Source organism: Lampetra fluviatilis, unplaced genomic scaffold (genome assembly GCF_964198595.1).
Source record: "Lampetra fluviatilis unplaced genomic scaffold, kcLamFluv1.1 SCAFFOLD_803, whole genome shotgun sequence".
Lineage (NCBI taxonomy): Eukaryota > Metazoa > Chordata > Hyperoartia > Petromyzontiformes > Petromyzontidae > Lampetra > Lampetra fluviatilis.
The window spans coordinates 2,264-29,046 of record NW_027620496.1 but is presented as its reverse complement, the minus strand read 5'-3'; the positions used below and the strand labels follow the sequence as shown (position 1 = coordinate 29,046).

The 26,783-nt window shown below is 57.2% G+C and overlaps 1 protein-coding gene across 5 annotated transcripts; it reads right to left on the bottom strand.

Moving 5' to 3' along the window:
* Positions 1 to 381: 381 nt before the first annotated feature.
* Positions 382 to 26,783, bottom strand: LOC144953981 (annexin A4-like). 5 transcript variants are annotated; one of them, XM_078884574.1, is made up of 15 exons: positions 26,637 to 26,783; positions 26,161 to 26,235; positions 23,969 to 24,034; positions 18,047 to 18,097; positions 16,863 to 16,935; positions 16,196 to 16,290; positions 12,681 to 12,794; positions 11,667 to 11,757; positions 10,925 to 11,004; positions 9,426 to 9,482; positions 9,137 to 9,230; positions 8,784 to 8,879; positions 7,458 to 7,516; positions 3,977 to 4,099; positions 382 to 2,566 (listed from the first exon to the last, which is right to left on the bottom strand). In XM_078884574.1, the coding sequence occupies exons 4-15, from the start codon at positions 18,050 to 18,052 to the stop codon at positions 2,507 to 2,509; spliced, it is 948 nt and encodes a 315-aa protein (XP_078740700.1). In that variant the 5' UTR covers positions 18,053 to 18,097; positions 23,969 to 24,034; positions 26,161 to 26,235; positions 26,637 to 26,783; the 3' UTR covers positions 382 to 2,506. The 5 variants fall into 5 exon arrangements, with proteins under 5 accessions (XP_078740700.1, XP_078740701.1, XP_078740699.1 ...); XM_078884575.1 differs by lacking the exon at positions 26,161 to 26,235 and adding an exon at positions 22,909 to 23,084; XM_078884573.1 differs by lacking the exon at positions 26,161 to 26,235.

The window sequence follows — 26,783 nt, the reverse complement described above, 5'->3', positions numbered from 1 at the left end:
TGTGTGTGTGCGCCTGTGTGTGGGGAGCGGTGGTGTAGCGGTTAGCGCTACGCTGCGCTACAAACCTGGCGACCCGGGTTCGATTCCCGCTCACGGCCAACACCCAGTGACGATTATCTGAACCGGTCCTGGGCCTCCCCTAGGTCGACTCAGCCTCAAATGAGTACCTGGTGCGGTGTGTAAACATCGCCGCTAGGGAGACAAAGGCGACCGGGCGTGGTGTTGGCCACCCACCCCCTCGTGTGCCGTGCCGGCCTTCATAGGTGCTCGCTAACGGCACTTGCCCCTACAGTCTGTGAAGGCTACACGGGAGATCTTTGTCTTTTTTTATCTTTGTAAAGATGGTTGAAATTAGATACTCGGCGGCGGTGCTGCAGGGGGTGTGGGCGATTTGACGATTAAGCTGCGTTTATTTGGGTCACGCGTTCCAGATGTTACAGTCGGTCCGGCATGCGTCGCAGGCAAAGACACACCGCGTGGCATCGGGGCTTCATTGCACACGGAGCTGTCCGGGGCTGAGCTCTGGAATATACCCCCCCCCCCCACACTTATAGAAGAGTGGTGGGGGGTGAGCGGGGGGACCCGGACAATATTCCGTGAGAAATTCAAAGTCCTAATCATCATCAATCAATCATCATCTTCATCATCATCATTGTGATTATCGTCATTAACACTGTTATTGTTGACACTTTGTGAGTAGTATTATTACAAACTAAAGAAGTAGTGAGGTTATCGGTGGTGATGGTGTCCAAAGTGATGGTGTTAGTGATGGTGGATTTGTAGTACTGCGGTGGTGGTGGTGTTGATGGTGTTAGTCGCAGTGGTGGTGATTGGAAGTGATGGTGATAGCGATGCTGTTGATGCGTGATGGCTGTGTGATGGTTGTGTGATGAGAGTAATCGTAATGGTTGTGATGGTTGTGATGTCATCTACAATCTCACCCGGGAAATGTATGAAGTTCCTGTACTTGCACGACAACAGGGAGACAAAGACGGCTGCATTTTCACAGCTTGTGGCATCAGAAATTAGAAATCCGCGGAAGCTCCACAACTCTCACCCTCAAATCGGCCCTACCTTTCAGTACCGCTCCACTGCTAGATTAGGGCCCTCCCCACGCCGTGCAGGTCGTTGTGGGGAAGGGTGGGGGGGGGGTTATGTGACCATACTTCACCACGCTGGTCAATGCTGGTGGCTGATGATTGCTTCGGAGTATGGCAGCTGAATGGGAGCAAGTTTTCTAAATCACCGCGCACCCTCCCCAGCGCCTTTGTCCACCCCGCAACGTAATCGCCACAGTCGGACAACATCGCTGGCAGTGGAGTGAGCGAGCAATTGCAGGGCTGCGCCTTCACCCCTTTCCGACCACCACGACGAGGCCGTGGGCTGCCAACGGAACGGGATGTCGGGAACTTCCGCGGATTACGGATGACCCAGGACACGCGTACTGAGGGATAGCCAAGACCTCACCGCTGAGCAATGTTGGAAATCTGCGGCAGCACCCGATACCCCCCCCCCAGACGGACTCGCGTTTCCCCACGGTACGCACAGAAGACACTCGAATGCTAAAAATGAACACGAGGACTTGCAGCATCCAGAGGTGGGAGACGCCGAGATTCAGCCGGGATCTTGTCGACTCGTAAAGACCCACAGACTCACGTAGAGACCCAAAGACTCACACAGTGACTCATAGACTCACACAGTGACTCATAGACTCACACAGAGACCCATAGACTCACACATAGGCCCATAGACTCACAGAGACCCATAGACTCACGTAGAGACCCATAGATTCACAGAAACTCACAGACTCACACAGAGACCCAAAGACTATGTGAGTCTATGGGTCTCTGTGTGAGTCTATGGGTTTCTGTGTGAGTATGGGTCTCTGTGTGAGTCTGTGGGTATCTGTGTGAGTCTATGGGTCTCTGTGTGAGTAGTCTATGGGTCTCTGTGTGAGTAGTCTATGGGTTTCTGTGTGAGTCTATGGGTCTCTGTGTGAGTCTATGGGTCTCTGTGTGAGTCTATGGGTCTCTGTGTGAGTCTATGGGTATCTGCGTGAGTCTATGAGTCTCTGTGTGTGTCTATGGGTCTCTACGTGAGTCTATGGGTCTCTACGTGAGTTTATGGGTCTCTGTGTGAGTCTATGTGTCTCTGTGTGAGTCTATGGTTCTCTGTGTGAGCCAATTTAAGTACAGTGAAGTACTAAAAAAAAGTGGTAGCGAGAGGAGCTTCCACGGATTTTTTACTTTTATATTTTCAGCACCCGCCTCTCGTAGCAATCCGCGGCAGTTCCACCCGCCCGAGGTGGGTGCGGACGAACTTCCGCGGATTTCTCCCTTCGCTGCGGCTGCATTTCCTCGTCTTCCCTCGTAGAAATCCGCGGGATCGTCAGATTCCTCCAGTCTAAATACAGATTCTGATTCTGAAGTGGGGGGGTTGGGGGGTGGGGGGAGGAGGTGACTTCCACGGATTTCTTCCACCGCTGTCCTCCACCCTCCTCGATCGCTCAGTCATCGCCTCCGCACAGCTGGATGAGCGCCCGCTTGTAGTCGCCCGACGTGTCGCCCTGTGAAGACGCAAGTGAAATTCCAACCATGGCCACTTCAAGTACACTGGTCAACAACAACAAAAAATTATTTTTTTCTGGCCTGGACTTTTGCAGCTGTTCCAGACTAATCTCAGATTTGCTCTATCACATCTCATTTTGATGCTATCGGCATACACCATTTTCATTGATTTTACCCGAAATTAACTCTGTCACTTATGATTGCAAGTTGTTGCGAGTCAGTGACTGCTTTAGTGTTAAAATATAGTGCTGTATTTTTAGGATAGTGTGTTTATAATATCATTTTATGTAGATACCCACATTTATTTTATATTTTTCTTCTGCAGTTTTTATTGAAAATGCAATATTTGATATCTCAAAAACCTGATGCGATAGACAAAAACTGATGCCAGATTTGGAATCAGCACCCCAAAATTACCTTATAACCGTTGGAATACTTTATGCCAGAAAAAGTGTGTTGACCAGTGTTATTATAACCACGCTTATCTCCCCGGGACAGCCTCACTGAGTCTCAGGGCTCATGTTCAGGAGGGACGTGCCAACTGTTTCCCCGTCGTGGACAATCCGAGTACATTTTAACACGTGGTCCGTGACGTCACGGGGTCTTTAACGTCCGCTGTGAGTGAAGCACACGGGCTGTGTGGCTTTGGTAGGTTACGATTAACGCACTACGCGGTATTAACCAGGGCGGCCACGCGGGTTCGAACCGCGAACCTCTGTAACCAGCGGGCGAACGCGCTACCGCCCGGCTATTATGTCACCGCTTGGGTCAAGGGTCACGGTCAGGGTTAGGGTTCGGGGTCACGTTTGGCTTTGGAGTTGGGGGCCAATTGAGGGCTAATGTCTGGGTCAGGGTCACAATTTGCATTTGGCGTGAGCTTGTGTGTACAGCAAGTGTGTATGTGTGTGTGTCTCTGTGTGTGTGTGCGGGTGTGTGGTTGTGTGTGTGGTTATGTGTGTGTGTGGCTATGTGTGTGTGTGTCAGGGCATGGCGTGTCGCGTGCTGCCTGTGCTGCGGTACGTTATGCTGAACTTCGTTCGCACCGTACCTGGCCAACCGCGCTAATCGGAGGTGCCTTTGGGAGGATAATAAACGAGACGCAGCAAAAAGCGGTTCGGAAGAAATTGGTTTGTCAAATCGAGATGATGATGATAATTTCAAAGCGCGAACAGCTCCCGGTGGCTTTCTAACATCGCAAGGAAGAGAGCGTTCCAGACGGCCGCGGAAGCGCACCTGAAGACGCGCGATGCGGTCAGGGTTCGCGACCGCACGTCACGCGACTCGGGGTCGTCACGGATAGATTACCGAGTTCTCTATGAATTGAGTCGGAGGGTGTCTATGACTGTGGGTCTCTGTGGGAGTCTGTGGGTGTCTATGGGTGTCTGTGGGTCTCTGCGTGAGTCTGCTACCTTGATGAAGGAGTACAGCGTCTCTCCGAAGAAGCGCTTGAACTCGAAGCGGATGTCCAGCATGTCGACCTCGCACCGCGACACCATGACCCGGACCAGGGTCGCGTCGTCCGTGCCCAGGCCCTGCCAGAACAACCATGCAGCCACACACACACACAGCCACACACACACACATAGCCACACACACACACAGCCACACACACACACAGACACACAGCCACACACACACACACGCCGCCACACACACAGCCACACACACACACAGACACACACACACACACATAGCCACACACACACGCCGCCACACACACAGCCACACACACACAACCACACACACACACAAAGCCACACACACATAGCCACATACACACAAAGTGACACACACATAGCCACACACACACACAAAGCCACACACACACAACCACACACACACACAAAGCCACACACACACAACCACACACACACACATAGCCACACACACACAGCCACACACACACATAGCCACACACACAGCCACACACACAGTCACACACACACATAGCCACACACACGTAGCCACACACACACAAAGCCACACACACAGCCCCACACACACAAAGCCACACACACAGCCACACACACAGCCACACACACACATAGCCACACACATACACACACACGTAGCCACACACACACACAGACACACACACATACACACTTGCTGTACACACAAGCTCACGCCAAATGCAAATTGTGACTCTGACCCAGACATTAGCCCTCAATTGGCCCCCAACTCCAAACCCAAACGTGACCCCGAACCCTAACCCTGACCGTGACCCTTGACCCAAGCGGTGACATGGCCGGGCGGTAGCGCGTTCGCCCGCTCGTTGTAGAGGTTCGCGGTTCGAACCCGCGTGGCCGCCCTGGTTAATACCGCGGAGTGCGTTAATCGTGACCTACCAAAGCCACACAGCCCGTGTGCTTCACTCACAGCGGACGTTAAAGACCCCGTGACGTCACGGACCACGTGTTAAAATGTACTCGGATGTCCGCGACCGGAAACAAGTTGGCACGACCCTCCTGAACAAGAGCCTTGGGACTCAGTGAGACTGTCCCGGGGAGATGAGCGTGGTTATAATAGTTTAGCACGTTAGGCTTTCGCGACCAATATCATCCATAATAGAGGTTTTCCAGGTTAGATCACGTAAATATATAAATGTGTCGTTAAAACCCGGTTAGTGCTGTACTAGTGACGAATTGGCCACGTTCTGTTTACGTGACAACCCTTACTAGTTGGCTGTGTCGGGTGGTGGCAGATTTTTACGACGCATTTATATATTTACGCGATCTCACCCAAAAACATCTATTGTGGGTGGTTTTCATATTTGAAGTGGTAATCATTGGAATCCACTTACGTCCTGAACACACGAAATACCACCCCACACACCGCACACACCGCACACCATGCATATCACACCATGCACCCACACGCCCCACCGAATGAACACCACACACCCAACACCACACCATACACACCACACCATGCACACCACACCATGCACGCCACACCATACACACCACACCATACAGACCACACACCCCACCACATACAGACCACGCACATCACACCATACACCCATCCAAACCACACCACCCACACCATGTACACCACCCCACAATGTACACCGCACACCACACCATCCATACCACAGCCACACACGCACACAGCCACACACACACACACGTACACACAGCCACACAGAGCCACACCCACAGGCGCACACACACACAAGCCACGCATACATGCACACACGCATACGCACAGCCACATACACCCGCACAGATGCAAGGCACACACACGCACAGACACACACATGCACAGACACACAGACACACACACAGACACACACACACAGCCACATACAGAGACACACACACATACACACAGCCACACACACAGCCACACACACATACACACTTGCTATGCACACACTCTCACGCCAAATACAAATTGTGACTCTGACCCAGACATTAACCCCCAATTTGCCCCCAACTCCAAACCCAAACATAACCCCGAACTCTAACCCTGACCGTGACCCTTGACCCAAGCGGTGACATCATGGCCGGGCGGTAGCGCGTTAGCCCGCTGGTTGCAGAGGTTCGCGGTTCGAACCCGCGCGGCCGCCCTGGTTAATACAGCGGAGTGCGTTAATCGTGACCTACCAAAACCACACAGCCCGTGTGCTTCACTCACAGTGGACGTTAAAGATCCCGTGACGTCACGGACCACGTGTTAAAATGTACTCGGATTGTCCACGACAGGGAAACAGTTGGCACGACCCTCCTGAACATGAGCCCTGAGACTCAGTGAGGCTGTCCCGGGGAGATGAGCGTGATTATAATTGAAGTGGCCATGGTTGGAATCCACTTACGTCCTGAACACACGAAATACCACCCCACGCACCCCACACACCGCACACCATGCACCCCACACAACCCCACCCCCATGAACCCCACACCCCACACCCCACGCACACCACACCACGCAAGCCACCCAAACCACCCCAACCATTTCATTCCCACCACACCGCCATGTACACCAGATACAACGCACACCATGCACCCCACACAACCCCACCCCATGCACCCCACACCCGACACCCCACGCACACCACACCACGCAAGCCACCCAAACCACCCCAACCATACCATTCCCACCACACCGCCATGTACACCAGATACAACGCACACCATGCACCCCACACAACCCCACCCCCATGCACCCCACACCCCACGCACACCACACCGTGCACGCCACCCAAACCACCCCAACCATACCATTCCCACCACACCGCCATGTACCACGCACACCGCACGCCATGCATGCACCGCCATGCACGCCACGCATACCACACAGTGGATTAGTGGTGTCACCACACTCTGACGCACTCTCCGGATGACGGTGATGAGGACGATGCGATGCCCCAGGCAGGGGTCACCCACAGCGACACGATGCCTGACCCTTCACTGCCCCTCACCCCTTGGGGGGGTTAGAGCAGCAAGCACTAAGGCCACGCTGCTGCTGTACGAATCTGATTACACGCATCTGTCATTATCTTTTGATTTCACCAGGTGAGGCCCACCGAGCTGAGCAGATGTCCGTCAGAAGCTACTCGGCTGTCACAGACGACGGCTCAACGACGTGGGGTCATCGCGTGGAAATGTACAGCGGCAAAATATTCTTAGACGCGTGGCGACGTTGAGTCTAAATGTGGAGGGGGAAAACCCACAGGACCCGGAGGAAAATCCACGCGAGCACGGGGAGAGAGAGAGACACGCAAACTCCAGATTTGCAATAGGTGTCAGGGTGGGGATCGATCCCACGACCTCCTGTATGCCAGGCGAGGTAGTTAACATCTCCCGGCACACCACATCAAGAGCACACGCAAGCCCTGAACTGCCCTTCAGCCGCCAAGTTACGCGCTGCCCACACGCCCCTCACCTTCATGGCCTTGTAGAGGCGCTCCGCAAAGAAGGCCGGCTTGTCCAGAATGCACTTGACTGTGAGAGGGGGGAGGGGGAGAGACGGAGATACGGGGACAGGGGGAGGGGAGGCAGATAGGGGAGAGGGGGAGGGGAGGGGAGGGAGAGGGAGGGAGACAGGGGACAGGGGGTGAGAGGGAGGGGAGGGAGATAGGGGAGAGGGGGAGGGAGGGAGGGAGGGAGGGAGGGAGGGAGGGGAGGGAGGGGAGGGAGAGGGGGAGGGGAGGGAGGGGAGGGAGGGTAGGGAGGGTAGGGAGAGAGGGGGATAGGGGGAGAGAGGGAGGGGAGGGAGACACGGAGACACGTGATTCACACTCTTCCCCAATCGTCATCGTCACCATGGTCGATCCACTGCTGGCTGAAGGCCTCCCCAAGCCGCTACCACCTCTCGTGATCCAGCGATGATGTAACGATCCACCCGGCACCTACCCTGGACCCCTATACCCCTGAACCCCCAATACACCTTGTACCCTGATACCCCTGAACCCCCAATACACCTACCCCGTTACCCCTGAACCCCAAATACACCTACCCCTATACCCCTAAACCCCCAATACACCTACCCCGATACCCCTGAACCCCCTATACACCAGGGACGTGCGGTCAGGGGAGGCAGGGGAGGCAGAGCCTCATCTGTCATACTCCAATGAAAATAGCTGTTAAGAAAAGCAAAATAAAATAAATATTAAGATTTTTTTTTTCCCACTGATCTGTGTTTCAATGTCATTTCTGTACGATTCCAATCATTATTAGAGTCAAAATCGCCAAATTTGAGGATCTCCGTTGCAAATACAGGGAGAGACGAGAGGTGAGGCAGCGACGAGCTCAGCCTCCCCTCTGATTGCGCAACCCCTCAGTAACTGGATGGAGCGTGGGCAATAAGCCCGTGCCTGTTACTATCTCTGTGTGTGTCACCAATGTAATGTTTGTAGACCCCTTCATGTCATGTCCTCGCCTTCCATACTCCAGGTAACTTATTTCACGTATGTGTGTATCAAGATATTTAGGCTCGCTGAAACTGCAATGAAAAAGCACCAGGGGAGGCAGCTATCACATCTGCCTCACTGAGGGGGACGTGTCTAACACGCCCCCCTCAGTGAGGCCACGCCCCCTCGGTGTGTGAATCTGGCTCTGACACGAGCAAGTGCCTCCCCAGCCATTGACCTTCACCGCAAGTTACTGATGCACATCAACCCCCACGCACCGACCCCCACGCACCGACCCCCACGCGCCGACCCCCACGCACCAACCCCTATACACCCCCCCGCCCCCCCCCCCACCGTACCGATGGCAAGGAGGACGTCCTCAAAGTCCCCGGAGGTCTCACTGCGGATGCTCTCAATGACCGACTTGCCAGCCACGTCCTTGTAGATCTCAAACACTGAGACACGACGAGGAGGCGGGGTGGGACACGGGGACACGGGGACACGGGGGAGGGGTTACAGAAGGAGGGGTCGTGGGGGAGGAGTCGTGGGGGAGGGGAGGGGGTCGTGGGGTCGTGGGGGAGGGGAAGATTCGTGGGGTAGGGGTTGTGGGGGAGGGGGGAGGAATGGGAGGGGCCGTGGGGGAGGGGAGGGGTCATGAGGGAGGGGGGCTGTGGTAGCGGGGGGTTGTGGTAGCGGTGTGTGTGTGGGTCACCTGTCTTGAGGTGTGCGTGGCTGCGTGAGCACAGAATCATGATGAACGTTGACTCGTCCGTCCCCAGTTTGTCCTCCCCGGCCAGATACAGGCCCTGCCAGGGTCACGGGGTCATTCGGGCACAGGGGCTTCAATCGTCAAGTGGATGTGCTGCTGCTGATGATGATGCTCATGCTGATGATGACAATGGTGATGATGATGCTGCTGCTGATGCTGCTGCTGATGATGATGATGATGCTCATGCTGATGATGCTGCTGCTGCTGATGATAGTAGCCGATGATGACCGACCTCTGCGTCTTGGCTTGCGAGTTCCTCGTCCACGTCGTCCCCCTCGTCTCTGTTCGCCTGCGATTCACATCGTCATTATCGTCGTCATCATCATCGTCATCATCATCGTCATCATCATCATCATCGTCGTCCTCGTCATCATCATCGTCATCATCCTCGTCATCATCATCGTCATCATCGTCATCCTCGTCATCATCATGATCGTCGTCATCATCATCGTCATCATCCTCGTCGTTATCATCATCATCGTCATCATAATCATCGTCATCCTCGTCATCATCATGGTCGTCGTCATCATCGTCATCATTATAATCATCGTCGTCGTCGTCATCCTCGTCATCCTCATCATCATCATGATCGTCGTCATCATCATCGTCACAATCATCGTCATCATCATCCTCCCTCGCAGGCTCAAGGCGCAGCCCCGCAAGTGGTGGCTCAAGACGTCGCTGGACGAGAGGCCGCTGGGGCGTGCGTACTCGGCCTACTCTTCCACGCCGAGCCAGCAACGCCTCGGGGGAGAGGTGGGAGAGGTGAGAGTGACCCCCACTTCACAACCACCACCACCACCACCACGAGCGGTGGTGGTTGAACCCATTTACACTGGGGGGGGGAGGGGCTCTAAGAAACTCGCCGAGCCGGGAGACGGCATCGACCCCGTGCCCTCTGAGGGCGGCGAGTCGCGTGCTGGTGACCGTCACCTGCCCCCCGTCCACAGGAGCCCCCCACCCCGTGAGAGAGAAGTCGTCATTGGCATCGCACGATCCAGAGGCTGGAGCCGGGGGTCGGAGCCTGCGGCTCTGTGGCTCACCCCCCCCCCCCCCCCCCCCAAATCTTGAGCGTCATTTTGTACGTGAACGATGACATAAGCGATGAAGCATGGCAGGGAATTGGGGGGTTCACGATGGAGTTACACAATGCACGACGGTCAAACTTGTACTTGTTAAAGAATAACTCAGCGGTGGTGGGGGGGGGGAGGTGAACGAAATAGACGCAGTTTACTCCATACACCACGCGTAAGCACACACACACACGTACATGTTATGTGAGTCTATGGGTTTCTGTGGGAGTCTATGGGTCTCTGTGGGAGTCTATGGGTCTCTGTGGGAGTCTATGGGTCTCTGTGTGAGTCTATGGGTCTCTGTGTGAGTCTATGGGTCTCTGTGCGAGTCTATGGGTCTCTGTGCGAGCCTATGGGTCTCTGTGTGAGTCTATGGGTCTCCGTGTGAGTCTATGGGTCTCTGTATGAGTCTATGGGTCTTTGTGTGAGTCTATGGTTCTCTGTGTGAGTCTATGGGTCTCTGTGTGAGTCTATGGGTTTTTGTGTGAGTCTATGGGTCTCTGTGTGAGTCTATGGGTCTCTGTGCGAGTCTATGGGTCTCTGAGTGGTGAGTCTATCGACCACGACGTGAGTCTTGGTGGTTGTGACTGAAACCCGGATTCGAGCCAATGGATCTCAGGGCTTCCGGCTCTGCATCTCTCTCCTGATGTCAGCTTACCGTGAGTAGGGAGACCAGGACTCGCTGGAAGAGCCCGGATGTTTCTCCCATGATGTCTTCCTCCAGGGACGAGCCGTACTCTGGACGTGCCAAACACGCAGGACAAGGTTAGACGAGACGCGTGTTGGTTACTGCGCCTCTGGGTTTCGGGGCTCGCAAATCGATTAAACATCTGGACCCAGCCCCCGTCATCGGCGAGCTCCTCCGGCAGACGAGGCTGCTGGGTCGTGCAGCTCGCGTGCCCAGACACCGCATGCCGAAGCAGCTTCCGTTTGGCACGGAGAGAGGGGGCAGCTAAATGGGCGCGGCACGTGCCGCAGAAGAGATGGAGCTGATGCGGTACAGGAAGAGACGTGGAGCCGAGCAGACTTCACGGAGACCGGTACCAGCGGTGTCAAGATCGGCCTCTGTGGAGGAGGAGGCTCGTGGAGAACGCTGCTACTACTGGGCAGTAGCAACGCTCACAACAACGAGTGGAGCACCGGGCAGATAAAGCGCAGACAGTTAGCACAGTAGGGTACATAGTTGGTGCATCTACCAGTCAACGCAGTTCACCAATAGCACCTGGCTATGTCCCGTGACCTGCTGCACCTAGCCTGGCACAGGTGGTGCACCTAGCCTGGTACAGGTGGTGCATCTACCAGTCGTCTCAGTTCACCAATAGCACCTGGCTACGTCCCGTGACCTGCTGCACCTAGCCTGGCACAGGTGGTGCACCTAGCCTGGCACAGGTGGTGCTCACCTCGCTGGTAAGCGGCACAGAGCTCCAACATCTCCGCGTTGTTCCTCGAGGCCAGGATCTCAATGAGACACTTCTCATCCGTGCCAGCTCCCTGCGTGAACGCACACGCGCACACGCACATGCACACACACACGCACCCACACACGCATGCACACGCACGCATACACAGACACACACGTGCACACACAGACACAGACACACACAGACACTCACGTGCACACACACAGACACACACGCACACACACGTGCACACACACAGACACACACGTGCACACACACAGACACACACGTACACACAGACACAGGTTCACATACACGTGCACACACACACAGACACTCACGTGCACGCACATACACGTACACACACGCACACACACGTGCACACACACAGACACACAAGTGCACACATATGTACGCACACACACAGACACACAGGTGCACACATATGCACGCACACACAGACACAGGTTCACATACACGCGCACACACACGTGCACGCACACACACAGACACACATGTACACACGTGCACGCACATACAGACACACACGTTTACGCACATACAAACACACACGTGCACACACATGCACGCACACACACGCACACACATACACACGTACACACACGTTCACGTACAGACACACACGTGCACACACGCACACACACGTTCACGCACAGACACACACGTGCACATACATACAGACACACGTACACACAGTGAGTACACACACACACACGTGCCCCCCTCCCTCCCAACACACCACACTCCCCTCCCCACCTCAGCCCCCTCCCAGAGCCCCCCCTCGCCTGTCTCATCATCCAAGGCAGCCGCCTACACACGCGCACAAAGACAAAGACAAAGATCCCCCGTGTAGCCTTCACAGGCTGTCGGGGCAAGTGCTGTTAGCGAGCACCTACGAAAGGCCGGAAACGACACACGAGGCGGTGGGTGGCCAACACCACGCTCGGCCGCCTTTGTCTCCCCACTAGCCCCCCCCCCCCCACCCCAACTCACCCGCATGGCCCCCTTGAGTTGCTTGGCAGCGTAGACGAGCGGAGGGTCGAACAGCGCCACGACCAGCGTCTCGAACCAGCCGGAGAGCTCCGACTTGAGGTCAGACAGCAGGTCCTGGGTGTCGCAACAAGTGGGTGGGGGGGTGGGGGGTCAACCGCGGAGCCTGTGCCAGGCTAGGTGCACGCTGAGGCCGTTACGTTGAGGTCAGCGAGGCTCGCGGGAGGTCACTGGACAGACCCAGGTGCTATTGGTTGACTGCTGTGCCAGGCTAGGTACAGGAGGTCACGGGGACAGACCCAGATGCTGTTGGTTGACTGATGTGCCAGGCTAGGTGCAGGAGGTCACGGGGACACACCCAGGTGCTGTTGGTTGACTGCTGTGCCAGGCTAGGTGCAGGAGGTCACTGGACAGACCCAGGTGCTATTGGTTGACTGCTGTGCCAGGCTAGGTGCAGGAGATCACGGGGACAGACCCAGGTGCTGTTGGTTGACTGATGTGCCAGGCTAGGTGCAGGAGGTCACGGAGACAGACCCAGGTGCTGTTGGTTGACTGCTGTGCCAGGCTAGGTGCAGGAAGTCACTGGACAGACCCAGGTGCTATTGGTTGACTGCTGTGCCAGGCTAGGTGCAGGAGGTCACTGGACAGACCCAGGTGCTGGTGGTTGACTGATGTGCCAGGATAGGTACAGGAGGTCACTGGACAGACCCAGGTGCTGTGGGTTGACTGCTGTGCCAGGCTAGGTGCAGGAGGTCACGGGGACAGACCCAGGTGCTATTGGTTGACTGATGTGCCAGGCTAGGTGCAGGAGGTCACTGGACAGACCCAGGTGCAGTTGGTTTACTGCTGTGCCAGGCTAGGTGCAGGAGATCACGGGACAGACCCAGGTGTTATGGGTTGACTGCTGTGCCAGGCTAGGTGCAGGAGGTCACGGAACAGACCCAGGTGCTATGGGTCGACTGCTGTGCCAGGCTAGGTGCAGGAGGTCATGGGACAGACCCAGGTGCTATTGGTTGACTGATGTGCCAGGCTAGGTGCAGGAGGTCACGGGACAGACCCAGGTGCTATGGGTTGACTGCTGTGCCAGGCTAGGTGCTGGAGTTCACGGGGACAGACCCAGGTGCCGTGGGTTGACTGACACCCTGATGACTGGCAGATGCACCAACTGTGCTCTCCACTGCGCTAACTGGCTGCGTTTTACTCGCCCGGCCCTCAGCTCGTTGTTGTGAGACTCGCTTCCACCTCCACACAAAGATGCAGCTCCCCCGTGTAGCCTTTAACAGGCTTCTGGGACAAGTGCCGTTAGCGAGTAGCAACTATCAAGGCCGGCAGGGCACACTGAGCGGTGAGTGGCCAGCACCATTCCCGGCCGCCTTTGTCTCCCCAGTGATGATGTTTGCACTCTGTACCAGATAGAGACCTGGGACCGGGTTCAGATAATCGTCAGTGATGTTGGTCGTGAGCGGGAATCGAACTCGGGCACCCAGGAACCTCGAAAAAACACGAGGGGACATCACCACTCAAAGCTCCACACAGATGGATTCACGAATGCTGATAGCACCCTCGTTCTCCTCACCCCCCACATCCTTCACCCCCTCACCATGCTCACCCTCATGCCTCACCTCTTCACTCTGACACCTCATCTCACTCACCATCACGATAACGCCTCACCCCGCACACCCTCACCTCACTCACCCTGCTCACCCCCCCACTCACCCTTCACCAGGCTCACCCTACTAACACTCACCCACCCCGCACTCCAACCCTCCCCTCACCACTACTCCCCCTCACTACTTTCACCCCTCACCCAGCTCACCCTCACCCCACTCCCTACCTCGCCCTCACCCCACTCCCTACCTCGCCCTCACCCCACTCCCTACCTCGCCCTCACCCCACTCCCTACCTCGCCCTCACCCCACTCCCTACCTCGCCCTCACCCCACTGCCTACCTCGCCCTCACCCCACTCCCTACCTCGCCCTCACCCCACTCCCTACCTCGCCCTCACCCCACTGCCTACCTCGCCCTCACCCCACTCCCTACCTCGCCCTCACCCCACTCCCTACCTCGCCCTCACCCCACTGCCTACCTCGCCCTCACCCCACTCCCTACCTCGCCCTCACCCCACTCCCTACCTCGCCCTCACCCCACTCCCTACCTCGCCCTCACCCCACTGCCTACCTCGCCCTCACCCCACTCCCTACCTCGCCCTCACCCCACTCCCTACCTCGCCCTCACCCCACTCCCTACCTCGCCCTCACCCCACTCCCTACCTCGCCCTCACCCCACTGCCTACCTCACCCTCACCCCACTCCCTACCTCGCCCTCACCCCACTCCCTACCTCGCCCTCACCCCACTGCCTACCTCGCCCTCACCCCACTCCCTACCTCGCCCTCACCCCACTCCCTACCTCGCCCTCACCCCACTGCCTACCTCGCCCTCACCCCACTCCCTACCTCGCCCTCACCCCACTCCCTACCTCGCCCTCACCCCACTCCCTACCTCGCCCTCACCCCACTCCCTACCTCGCCCTCACCCCACTCCCTACCTCGCCCTCACCCCACTCCCTACCTCGCCCTCACCCCACTGCCTACCTCGCCCTCACCCCACTCCCTACCTCGCCCTCACCCCACTCCCTACCTCGCCCTCACCCCACTGCCTACCTCGCCCTCACCCCACTGCCTACCTCGCCCTCACCCCACTGCCTACCTCGCCCTCACCCCACTGCCTACCTCGCCCTCACCCCACTCCCTACCTCGCCCTCACCCCACTCCCTACCTCGCCCTCACCCCACTGCCTACCTCGCCCTCACCCCACTCCCTACCTCGCCCTCACCCCACTCCCTACCTCGCCCTCACCCCACTCCCTACCTCGCCCTCACCCCACTGCCTACCTCGCCCTCACCCCACTGCCTACCTCGCCCTCACCCCACTCCCTACCTCGCCCTCACCCCACTCCCTACCTCGCCCTCACCCCACTCCTTACCTCGCCCTCACCCCACTCCCTACCTCGCCCTCACCCCACTGCCTACCTCGCCCTCACCCCACTCCCTACCTCGCCCTCACCCCACTCCCTACCTCGCCCTCACCCCACTGCCTACCTCGCCCTCACCCCACTCCTTACCTCGCCCTCACCCCACTCCCTACCTCGCCCTCACCCCACTGCCTACCTCGCCCTCACCCCACTCCCTACCTCGCCCTCACCCCACTCCCTACCTCGCCTTCACCCCACTCCCTACCTCACCCTCACCCCACTCCCTACCTCGCCCTCACCCCACTCCCTACCTCGCCCTCACCCCACTGCCTACCTCGCCCTCACCCCACTCCCTACCTCGCCTCACCCCACTCCCTACCTCGCCCTAACCCCACTCCCTACCTCGCCCTTACACCACTCCCTACCTCGCCCTCACCACATTCATTCGACTTCCTCACCTCGATCATTCTCATCCTAACCCCTCCCCCTTCCCCCCCGCTCCCCCTCCTCCCCACCCCTCACCCCCCCTGCCCCCTCCCCCCTCACCTTGCCGAAGAGCGTCTTGAACGCCACCGCCACCTGCTGCCGCTGGGCGTTGGAGCGGTGCGTGACGACGTCGATGATCGCCTGCTCGTCCGTGCCTGGGGGGGGTGGGGGTGGGGAGTGGGGGGGCACGGGGGGTGGGGGGGGGGCACGGGGTGGGGGGGGTCACGGGGTATTGTGAGCGCAGTGAGGTGTTGAGGGTGTGGGGTGCAGTGTAGGGTGTTGTGTGAGTGTAGAGTGGTTGTAGTGGTGAGGCTGTGAGCCTGTGGTGGTGAGTGAGGCTGTAGTGGTGAGTGAGGGTGTAGTGGTGAGGCTGTAGTGGTGAGTGAGGCTGTAGTGGTGAGGCTGTGGTGGTGAGTGAGGCTGTCGTGGTGAGTGAGGGTGTAGTGGTGAGTGAGGCTGTAGTGGTGAGGCTGTAGTGGTGAGTGAGGGTGTAGTGGTGAGTGAGGCTGTAGTGGAGAGGGTGTAGTGGTGAGTGAGGCTGTAGTGGTGAGTGAGGCTGTAGTGGAGAGGGTGTAGTGGTGAGTGAGGCTGTAGTGGTGAGTGAGGCTGTAGTGGTGAGTGAGGCTGTGGTGGTGAGGCTGTAGTGGTGAGGCTGTAGTGGTGAGGGTGGTGAGGGTGAGGGGGTGAGGCTGTAGTGGTGAGGCTGAGGGGGTGAGGGTCTCCTCACCGAACCCCTTCATCGCCTTCCTCAGGGCCTTGGCGTCGCTCTCCGCGTCGAAGCCCTCGAAGTCCAGCACCGTCTGAGCCACGAGCAGAGTGAGGAGTGGTGAGGAGTGGTGAGGAGTGGTGAGGTGTGGTGAGGAGTGGTGAGTAGTGGTGAGGAGTGGTGAGGTGTGGTGTGATGTGGTGAGGAGTGGTGAGGAGTGGTGAGGTGTGGTGTGATGTGGTGAGGAGTGGTGAGTAGTGGTGAGGAGTGGTGAGGTGTGGTGAGGAGTGGTGTGGTGAGGAGTGGTGAGGTGTGGTGAGGTGTGGTAAGGTGTGATGTGGTGAGGTGTGGTGTGGTGTGGTGTGTGAGGTGTGGTGAGGTGAGGTGTGGTGAGGAGTGGTGAGGAGTGGTGAGGTGTGGTGAGGTGTGGTGAGGTGTGGTGAGGGGTGGTGTGGTGAGGTGTGGCGTGGTGAGGTGTGGTGAGGCGTGGTGTGGTGAGTGATGGGGTGTGACGAGGTGAGTGGTGGGGCGTGGTGCGTGGTGCGTGGTGAGTGGTGGGGTGAGGTGAGTGGTGGTGAGTGGTGGGGCGTGGTGAATGGTGAGTGGTGGGGCGTGGTGCGTGGTGAGTGGTGGGGTGAGGTGAGTGGTGGTGAGTGGTGGGGCGTGGTGAATGGTGAGTGGTGGGGTGAGGTGAGTGGTGGCGCGTGGTGAATGGTGAGTGGTGGTGAGTGGTGGGGTGAGTGGTGAGTGGTGGTGAGTGGTGGGGTGAGGTGAGTGGTGAGTGGTGGGGTGAGTGGTGAGTGAGTGGTGAGTGGTGGGGTGAGGTGAGTGGTGAGTGGTGGGGTGAGTGGTGAGTGGGGTGTGGTGAGGAGTGAGTGGTGGGGTGAGTGGTGGGGTGAGTGGTGGGGTGAGGGGTGAGTGGTTGGGTGAGTGGTGAGTGGGGTGTGGTGAGGGGTGAGTGGTGGGGTGAGTGGTGAGTGGTGGGGCGTGGTGGGGTGAATGGTGAGCGGTGGGGTGAGTGGTGGGGTGAGTGGTGGGGTTAGTGGTGGGTTGAGCGGTGGGGTGAGTGGTGGGGTGAGTGGTGAGTGGTGAGTGGTGGGGTGAGTGGTGAGTGGTGGGGTGAGTGGTGAGTGGTGGGGTGAGTGGTGAGTGAGTGGTGGGGTGAGTGGTGAGTGAGTGGTGGGGTGACATTATCTCGCACTCACCGCCATGCTGTCTTTCCTGTGAACTCAGTCCTGACCTCGTGACCCAATGACCTGCACGTGTTCATTAAAGGGGAGGAGCCACACCACAGTTCAGGGGTCAACACTTCAGTGATATCAGGCTGAGCTGACCTAGGAGGGGCCCAACCCAGTTGACATCGTCATGGTCATGATCATCAGCCAAGGTCTCTCCGCTGCTGGATGAAGGCCGCCAATTCTCACAATCCAGCAGCTCCGCACCTCAACACTCACCCAGAGTCAGACTCTGTATTCATGTTGGAGGAATCCGATGAACTTTAAAGCGCTTTGTCACAGATATCCAGGAGGGACGGGTAAGAACGTTACATCAACAAACGGTTACAAAGACACGATCGGAGTGCAGAGTACAAGAAAGGTAAATACATCACCTAAACACATAAATGTCCAACTAAGCTATCCCCATCCTACCAGGCAAAGCTCACTGAGGCATTAAGTTCCGTTTCAAAAGCCACCTGCCCACAAATGATCGCTGAACAAAGTGGCTTATCTCATTCTCACACTCACTCACACTCACTATCACACTCCCTATCACACTCACTCACACTCACTATCACACTCACACACACTCACTATCACACTCACACTATCACACACACTCACCATCACACAATCACACAACAACAACCGCCATTCGCCACTAAGTGGCGGTGACGTCACCACGACGCTTGTTCCAGGCCATGTGCACCTTGAGGCCACGTGAAGTGTCGAACGCCCGATGGCAGGAGGTCACCGGGCAGACCCAGCAGGTGCCACGGGTCGACTGACTGAGATGACCGAGATGACTGGCTGATGCACTACCTGTGCCCCCTACTGTACCAACTTGCTGTGCTTTAGCCACCCGGCGCTCTGCTCGTTGTTGTGAGCGTCGCTCCTCCGCCCTCCATTGTTGTTGGAGGGCGACTGCCTCCAACTGCCCAGCAGCGTCTTTCACGAGCCTCCTCCACAGAGGCCGATCTTCACACCGCTGGTACCAGTAATCGGCAAGTCCACTCAGCTCCACGTCCTCCTGTACCACATCACTCCATCTCTTCTCTAGCCCGTGCCGCGCCCGTTTAGCCCCCTCTATCCGGCCGAACAAAAACTGTTTAGGCATGCGGTGACTGGGCATGCGGGCTACATGACCCAGCCAACGCAGCCTTACCTGCCGGAGGAGCTCACCGATGGGACTTTGACCAGATCTTTCAAGGATTTGTGAGCTCCTCACACAATCCAGCCTGGTTAAACCCAGGATGGATCGTAGGCAGGCCAGCCTAAATGTACAGATTTAATGGGAGGCTGATCGACGCCCGGGTGCGATCAAGGGATGGCTCCCTATTGGTCAACCACGTTATGTATGCCGACGACCTGGTAATTGCGGCTCACTCAGAGGAGGAGTTGGAGGCGCTGCTGCTGAAACTGGAGTGTGCCACTAAGAGGTGGGGCCTTACCATCAGCCCCACCAAAACTAAGCACCTGCCTGGGTTGTTTTGTATCATCGGACACTCCACCCCCACAACTCCCAATCGGTGATGGGGCAGTTGTGGAGAGAGTGGAGAGTTTCCCATACCTGGGCAGTGTGCATCTGGTGCAGATACAATGGGAGGGCTGATCGATGCCCGGGTGCGGTAAAGGGATGGCTCCCTTTTGGTCAACCACGTTATGTATGCCGACGACAAAGTAAATGCAGCTCACTCAGAGGAGTTGGAGACGCTGCTGCTGAGACTGGAGCGTGCCACTAAGAGGTGGGGCCTTACCATCAGCCCCACCAAAACTAAGCACCTGCCTGGGTATTTTGTACCATCGGACACTCCACCCCCACAACTCCCAATCGGTGATGGGGCAGTAGTGGAAAGAGTGGAGAGTTTCCCATACCTGGGCAGTGTGCTTATGACCGGCTCCAGTTTAATAGCAGAGGTCTCACTCAGAATCAGTCGAGCGGCAATATCTTTTCATCGGTTGCGTAACGCTGTGAGGAAGCTACCTGGTCTGTCGCTCCGCACGAAGCTTCAGGTCTTCTCGGCCACAGTCATTCCCTCCCTTCTCTACGCTTGCGAAACGTGGACCCCCCTAATGGAGCATCTTCGCCCACTGAAACACACACACACTGACACACACTACCATCACACTCACACAATTACACACTCACACTGACACACTCAAGCACACACTCACACTGACACAAACTCACACACTGCCACACGCTCACACAATCACACACTCGCACACTGACACACTGACGCACTCAGACACTGCCACACACTCACACACTGCCACACTGCCACACTGCCACACTGCCACGCACACACTCACACACTGACACACTCACACACACACTGACACACTCAAACACACACACTGACACACTCAAACACACACTCACACACACACTGACACACACACACACTCAAACACACTCACTCACTCACTGACACACACACACTGACACACACACTCACACTCACTGACACACACTGACACCCCCCCCCCCCGTCTTTACCCCCCCACCAACATCCCCGCAGTGAGAATGCTGGAATAGAAATCAGGGTCAAGGATGTCACGTGACCAGCCCCCCCTCCCCACTACAGCCGCCTCCACTGTAACACGAAACAATACAACAGACAAAGCTGCCCCCCTCCCGCGCTTGGTGTAGCCCACACGGGCTGCTGGGGCAAGTGCTGTCAGCGAGCAGCAACAGCAGCGCCAGCGCCTATGAGGGCCGGCACTGCACAGCCAGTTTGGGGTGGTGTGGCCAGCACCACGCCCGCCCGGCCGCCTTTGTCTCCCCAGTACACGGGGCGCACCGGGTGTTACGTTTTTTTAAGGCTGAGTCGACCTAGGGGAGGCCACTGACGTTGGCCGTGCGCTGGAATCGAACTCGCCGGGTTCTTGTGGGGTTTTTGGGACGACAGATTATCAGACGCTCTGAAAAGTGAGTCGATGGGTATCCATGTGAGTCTATGGGTCTCTATGTGAGTCTATGGGTCTCTGTGTGAGTCTATGGGTCTCTGTGTGAGTCTATGGGTCTCTGTGTGAGTCGATTTGTCTCTATGTAAGTATATGGGTCTCTGTGTGAGTCTATGGGTCTCTATGTGAGTCTATGAGTCTCCATGTGAGTCTATGGGTCTCTGTGTGAGTCTATGGGTCTCTGTGCGAGTCTATGGGTCTCTGTGCGAGTCTATGGGTCTCTGTGCTAGTCTATGGGTCTCTGTGTGAGTCTATGGGTCTCTGTGTGAATATATGGGTCTCTGTGTGAGTCTATGGGTCTCTGTGCGAGTCTATGAGTCTCCATGTGAGTCTATGGGTCTCTGTACGAGTCTATGGGTCTCTGTGCGAGTCTATGAGTCTCCGTGTGAGTCTATGGGTCTCTGTGCGAGTCTATGGGTCTCTGTGCTAGTCTATGGGTCTCTGTGTGAGTCTATGGGTCTCTGTGTGAGTCTATGGGTCTCTGTGCGAGTCTATGGGTCTCTGTTCTAGTGTATGGGTCTCTGTGTGAGTCTATGGGTCTCTGTGGGAGCCTTTTAGAAAGCGTTGAAAGTTATGGACAGACAACAAACACTCCCGTGTCTGAAACAGTTGGAAGGGTCACATTGTCACCACCGTCATCGGCACCAGTTTTATCACCAACAGCTTCAGCGTGACTGTCATCACCACCACCATCATCATCACCATCATCATCATAATCATCAACATGAGCATCATCACCACCACCATCATCATCACCACCATCACCACCACCACCATAATCATCAACATCATCATCACCACCATAATCATCAACAACATCATCACCACCATAATCATAATCATCACCACCACCATAATCATCAACAACATCATCATCACCACGATAATCATAATCATCACCACCACCATAATCATCAACAACATCATCATCACCACGATAATCATAATCATCACCATAATCATCACCACCACCATAAATCATCACCACCACCATAATCATAATCATCACCACCACCTTACTCATAATCATCACCACCACCATAATCATAATCATCACCACCACCATAATAATCATCACCACCACCATAATAATCATCATCACCACCATAATCATAATCATCACCACCACCATAATAATCATCACCACCACCATAATCATCAACAACAGCACCACCACCATAATCATCAACATCATCACCACCACCACCATAATCATCAACATCACCACCACCACCATAATCATAATCATCACCACCACCATAATAATCATCATCACCACCATAATCATCAACATCACCACCACCACCATAATCATCAACATCACCACCACCACCATAATCATAATCATCACCACCACCATAATAATCATCATCACCACCATAATCATCAACATCACCACCACCACCATAATCATCAACATCACCACCACCACCATAATCATAATCATCACCACCACCATAATAATCATCATCACCACCATAATCATCAACATCACCACCACCACCATAATCATCAACATCACCACCACCACCATAATCATCAACATCATCACCACCACCACCATAATCATCAACATCACCACCACCACCACCACCATAATCATCAACAGCAGCAGCAGCAGCAGCATCACTCTCACCATCATCAACAACAGCATCGCCACCACCACCACCACCAGTGTAATGACAGGGCGACACCTGCCGGCCTGTAAGGGTCATTACGGCTATATCTGCGTTACACATCGCCTTGCTGTGTGAAGGAGGCGCATCTGGGGTGAGGGTCAAGGGCGGTGTCAGTCGAGAAGCTCCGGGAACCATCCCGAAGGGTCTCGTAGGTTCTAGAAAGGGGACGTGGCCACGCCGAGCGAGATATTAGCTGCCCCGAACCTCAAGTGTTCGTGCTGTTAGCGTGGGGTCTGGGTCCTGGTTGCGTCGCTGACGCCGCCATCTTTGTCTTCGTCCACGTGGTTGTTCTTCTAACCAAGACTCGCTCCGTCTTCGGCCGCCACGCTCCTCAAGCAGCCGGCTGTAGCCGCGTTACGAGGTGTGTCGCCTTGCGTGCTCTTGATAAACGAGAAGCCTTCTACTATTAGGGGCCGTCCATAAATGACGTCACGCGATTTTGGACGATATTTGACCCCCCCCACCACCCTCGTCACGCGGCGTCACAAAGTCAGACCCCCCCCCTCCTAAAATATGACGTCACAAAGCTCTCCCCCCCCTCCCCAAATAAATAAAAAAATGCTTCAAATCGCTTTAAACTATTGTCATTGTAGTGCGTATTTAATGTGCCGCTACACTCTGATGTTGTAGGAGAAAACATTTATTAAAAACGTCTATTTAATTAAGTAGAACGTGTTGTCTATGTTTATTCAAAGTTGCGCATTTTGATGTGACGTCACATTTCTCAAACCCCTCCCCCCTCGTCACACATCGTCACAAATGTCTGACCCCGGCCCCCCACCCCAAGTGCGTGACGTCATTTATGGACGGTCCCTATGACGCGTGTCAGAAGTCGTTCTCGAGACATCGATTGTTGTTATAATCAGCCCAGGTGGTTTGCTTCATCACGTGGTGTCATTTACGAAGCAGATTCACGGACAGAAACAAGCACCCCTCGTGTTGCCCGCACTGCCGACAGCGCCACGCCCGGCCGCCTTTGTCTTCCCCATGCTGATGTTTGACACGCGCACACAGCACCAGTTATACATTTACGTCCGAGTCGACCTAGGGGAGGGGCCCCAGGACCGCCGTCATCCGGAATCGAACTCAGAGGGGAGGGACCGAGTTTCGCAGTGCGGTGCTAACCACTGCGCCACCGCTCCCCAACTCTCACTCCCCCCCGCCTGAGCACCACGCCCCTCTCTGCCCACTCCACATTCGCGACCGTCCATGACCCCGGCCTGGAAACGTCCCGAGACGGGAGGGAAGACGCGGTCCGACTTGCCGTGCTGCTGCCGCTGCTGCTGCTCTGGGTCCGCGATTCGCGCCGGGATCGTCCGCGGCCTGCGAGCTGGTGACGAGGCCGAGCGCCAGAGATGACCGGGCACAGAGCGAGAGGGAGAGGGGAGGGAGAGAGAGGAGGGGGGAGGGATGAGGGGAGGGGAGGGGAGAGAGGCGAGAGGGGAGGGGGAGGGAGGAGAGGGGATGGAGAGGGGGTAGAGGCAAGGGAGAAAGGGAGGGAATTTATGATGAGATTGATGGGAGGAGGGGGAGAGGGGAATGGGGGAGAGGGGAATGGAGTGGCAATGCCTGAGTTGTGTTTAGAGATGTCGGGCAGAGGGAAGTGGGGGGAGGCAATGAATGAGATGGAGGTGGGGAGGATGGTGGGGATCTGCCCCCGTGGTGATGGTTGTTGCTGTCGTGGGATTTGTGAGTCATGGGAAGTCGCGATTCCCTCTGCTCGCACCTCCAGTCTCACCCACCCACTCACCCACTCACCCGAACCCCACTCGCTCACCCACCCATTCCATCACCCACCCACTCACCCACTCACCCGAACCCCACTCGCTCACCCACCCACTCACCCACTCACCCGAACCCCACTCGCTCACCCACCCACTCACCCACCCACTCACCCGAACCCCACTCGCTCACCCACCCACTCACCCAAACCCCACCTCACTCACTCAAACCCTACCTCACCCACCCACTCACTCACCGTCACCCGCTCACCGTCACCCGCTCACCGTCACCCGCTCACCGTCACCCGCCCACCCACCCACCCACTCACTTACCAACTCACCCACTCACCCACTCACCGTCACCCACTCGCCCACTCACCGTCACCCACCCGCCCACTCACCGTCACCCACCCGCCCACTCACCGTCACCCACCCGCCCACTCACCGTCACCCACCCGCCCACTCACCGTCACCCACCCGCCCACTCACCGTCACTCACCCGCCCACTCACCGTCACTCACCCGCCCACTCACCGTCACTCACCCGCCCACTCACCGTCACTCACCCGCCCACTCACCGTCACTCACCCGCCCACTCACCGTCACTCACCCGCCCACTCACCGTCACTCACCCGCCCACTCACCCGCCCACTCACCGTCACTCACCCGCCCACTCACCGTCACTCACCCGCCCACTCACCGTCACTCACCCGCCCACTCACCGTCACTCACCCGCCCACTCACCGTCACTCACCCGCCCACTCACCCGCCCACTCACCGTCACTCACCCGCCCACTCACCGTCACTCACCCGCCCACTCACCGTCACTCACCCGCCCACTCACCGTCACTCACCCGCCCACTCACCGTCACTCACCCGCCCACTCACCGTCACTCACCCGCCCACTCACCGTCACTCACCCGCCCACTCACCGTCACTCACCCGCCCACTCACCGTCACTCACCCGCCCACTCACCGTCACTCACCCGCCCACTCACCGTCACTCACCCGCCCACTCACCGTCACTCACCCGCCCACTCACCGTCACTCACCCGCCCACTCACCGTCACTCACCCGCCCACTCACCGTCACTCACCCGCCCACTCACCGTCACTCACCCGCCCACTCACCGTCACTCACCCGCCCACTCACCGTCACTCACCCGCCCACTCACCGTCACTCACCCGCCCACTCACCGTCACTCACCCGCCCACTCACCGTCACTCACCCGCCCACTCACCGTCACTCACCCGCCCACTCACCGTCACTCACCCGCCCACTCACCGTCACTCACCCGCCCACTCACCGTCACTCACCCGCCCACTCACCGTCACTCACCCGCCCACTCACCGTCACTCACCCGCCCACTCACCGTCACTCACCCGCCCACTCACCGTCACTCACCCGCCCACTCACCGTCACTCACCCGCCCACTCACCGTCACTCACCCGCCCACTCACCCACTCACCCGCTCACCCACCCACTCACCCACCCACCCACCCACTCACCCACTCACTCACCAACTCACCCACTCACCCACTCACCCACTCACCCACTCACCCACCCACTCACCCACTCACCGTCACTCACCCACCCACTCACCGTCACTCACCCACCCACTCACTCACCCACTCACTCACCCACTCACTCACCCACTCACCCGCTCACCCACCCACTCACCCGCTCACCCACCCACTCACCCGCTCACTCACCAACTCACCCACCCACCCACTCACCCTCCCACCCTCTCCCTGGCGTCCTGGTCGCGCTATTTCTGTCCACTCTTGGCCTGCCGCCCGCGCGTGGTGCACCTTTAAAGGGACGGTGCAGGGTGAGAGGGAGCGGGTGTTCATGTGAGAGTGAGCGAGTGTTCATGCGGGGAGAGAGTGAGGGGTGTTCATGCGAGAGTGAGGGGTGTTCATGCGGGGTGAGAGTGAGCGGGTGTTCATGCGAGTGTGAGTGGGTATTCATGCGAGTGTGAGTGGGTGTTCATGCGGGGTGAGAGGGAGCGGGTGTTCATGCGAGTGTGAGAGTGAGCGAGTGTTCATGCGGGTTTGGAGGCAGTCGCCCTCCAGCAACAACGTCAGGGCAGAGGGGGCGACGCTCACAACAACGAGCGGGGCGCGCCGGGCGGCTAAAGCGCGGCAGTGTATGGGGCCACAGGCGGTGTGCATCTGCCACCGTCAGTCAACCCACGGGCACCTCGTCTCACCAGCGAGACGCCTCCCACCCTCCACGTGGCCTCAGCGTGCACCTAGCCTGGCACAGCGCCGCGGTGACGTCGCCGCCGCTTGTGCTGAACTTCTTCCGCGCCGTACGGAGCCAACCGTGACAGCTGAACGGCAACGAGTGGCCCTAA

What these genes read in the sequence shown, in the direction of transcription:
- LOC144953981 (XM_078884574.1), bottom strand. An exon ending in GAAGGCGATGAAGGGGTTCG is followed by an intron (nt 16,291 to 16,862) that starts GTGAGGAGACCC and finishes CACCCCCCCCAG; the next exon opens with GCACGGACGAGCAGGCGATC. An exon ending in CCACGCACACCTCAAGACAG is followed by an intron (nt 8,880 to 9,136) that starts GTGACCCACACA and finishes GTCGTGTCTCAG; the next exon opens with TGTTTGAGATCTACAAGGAC.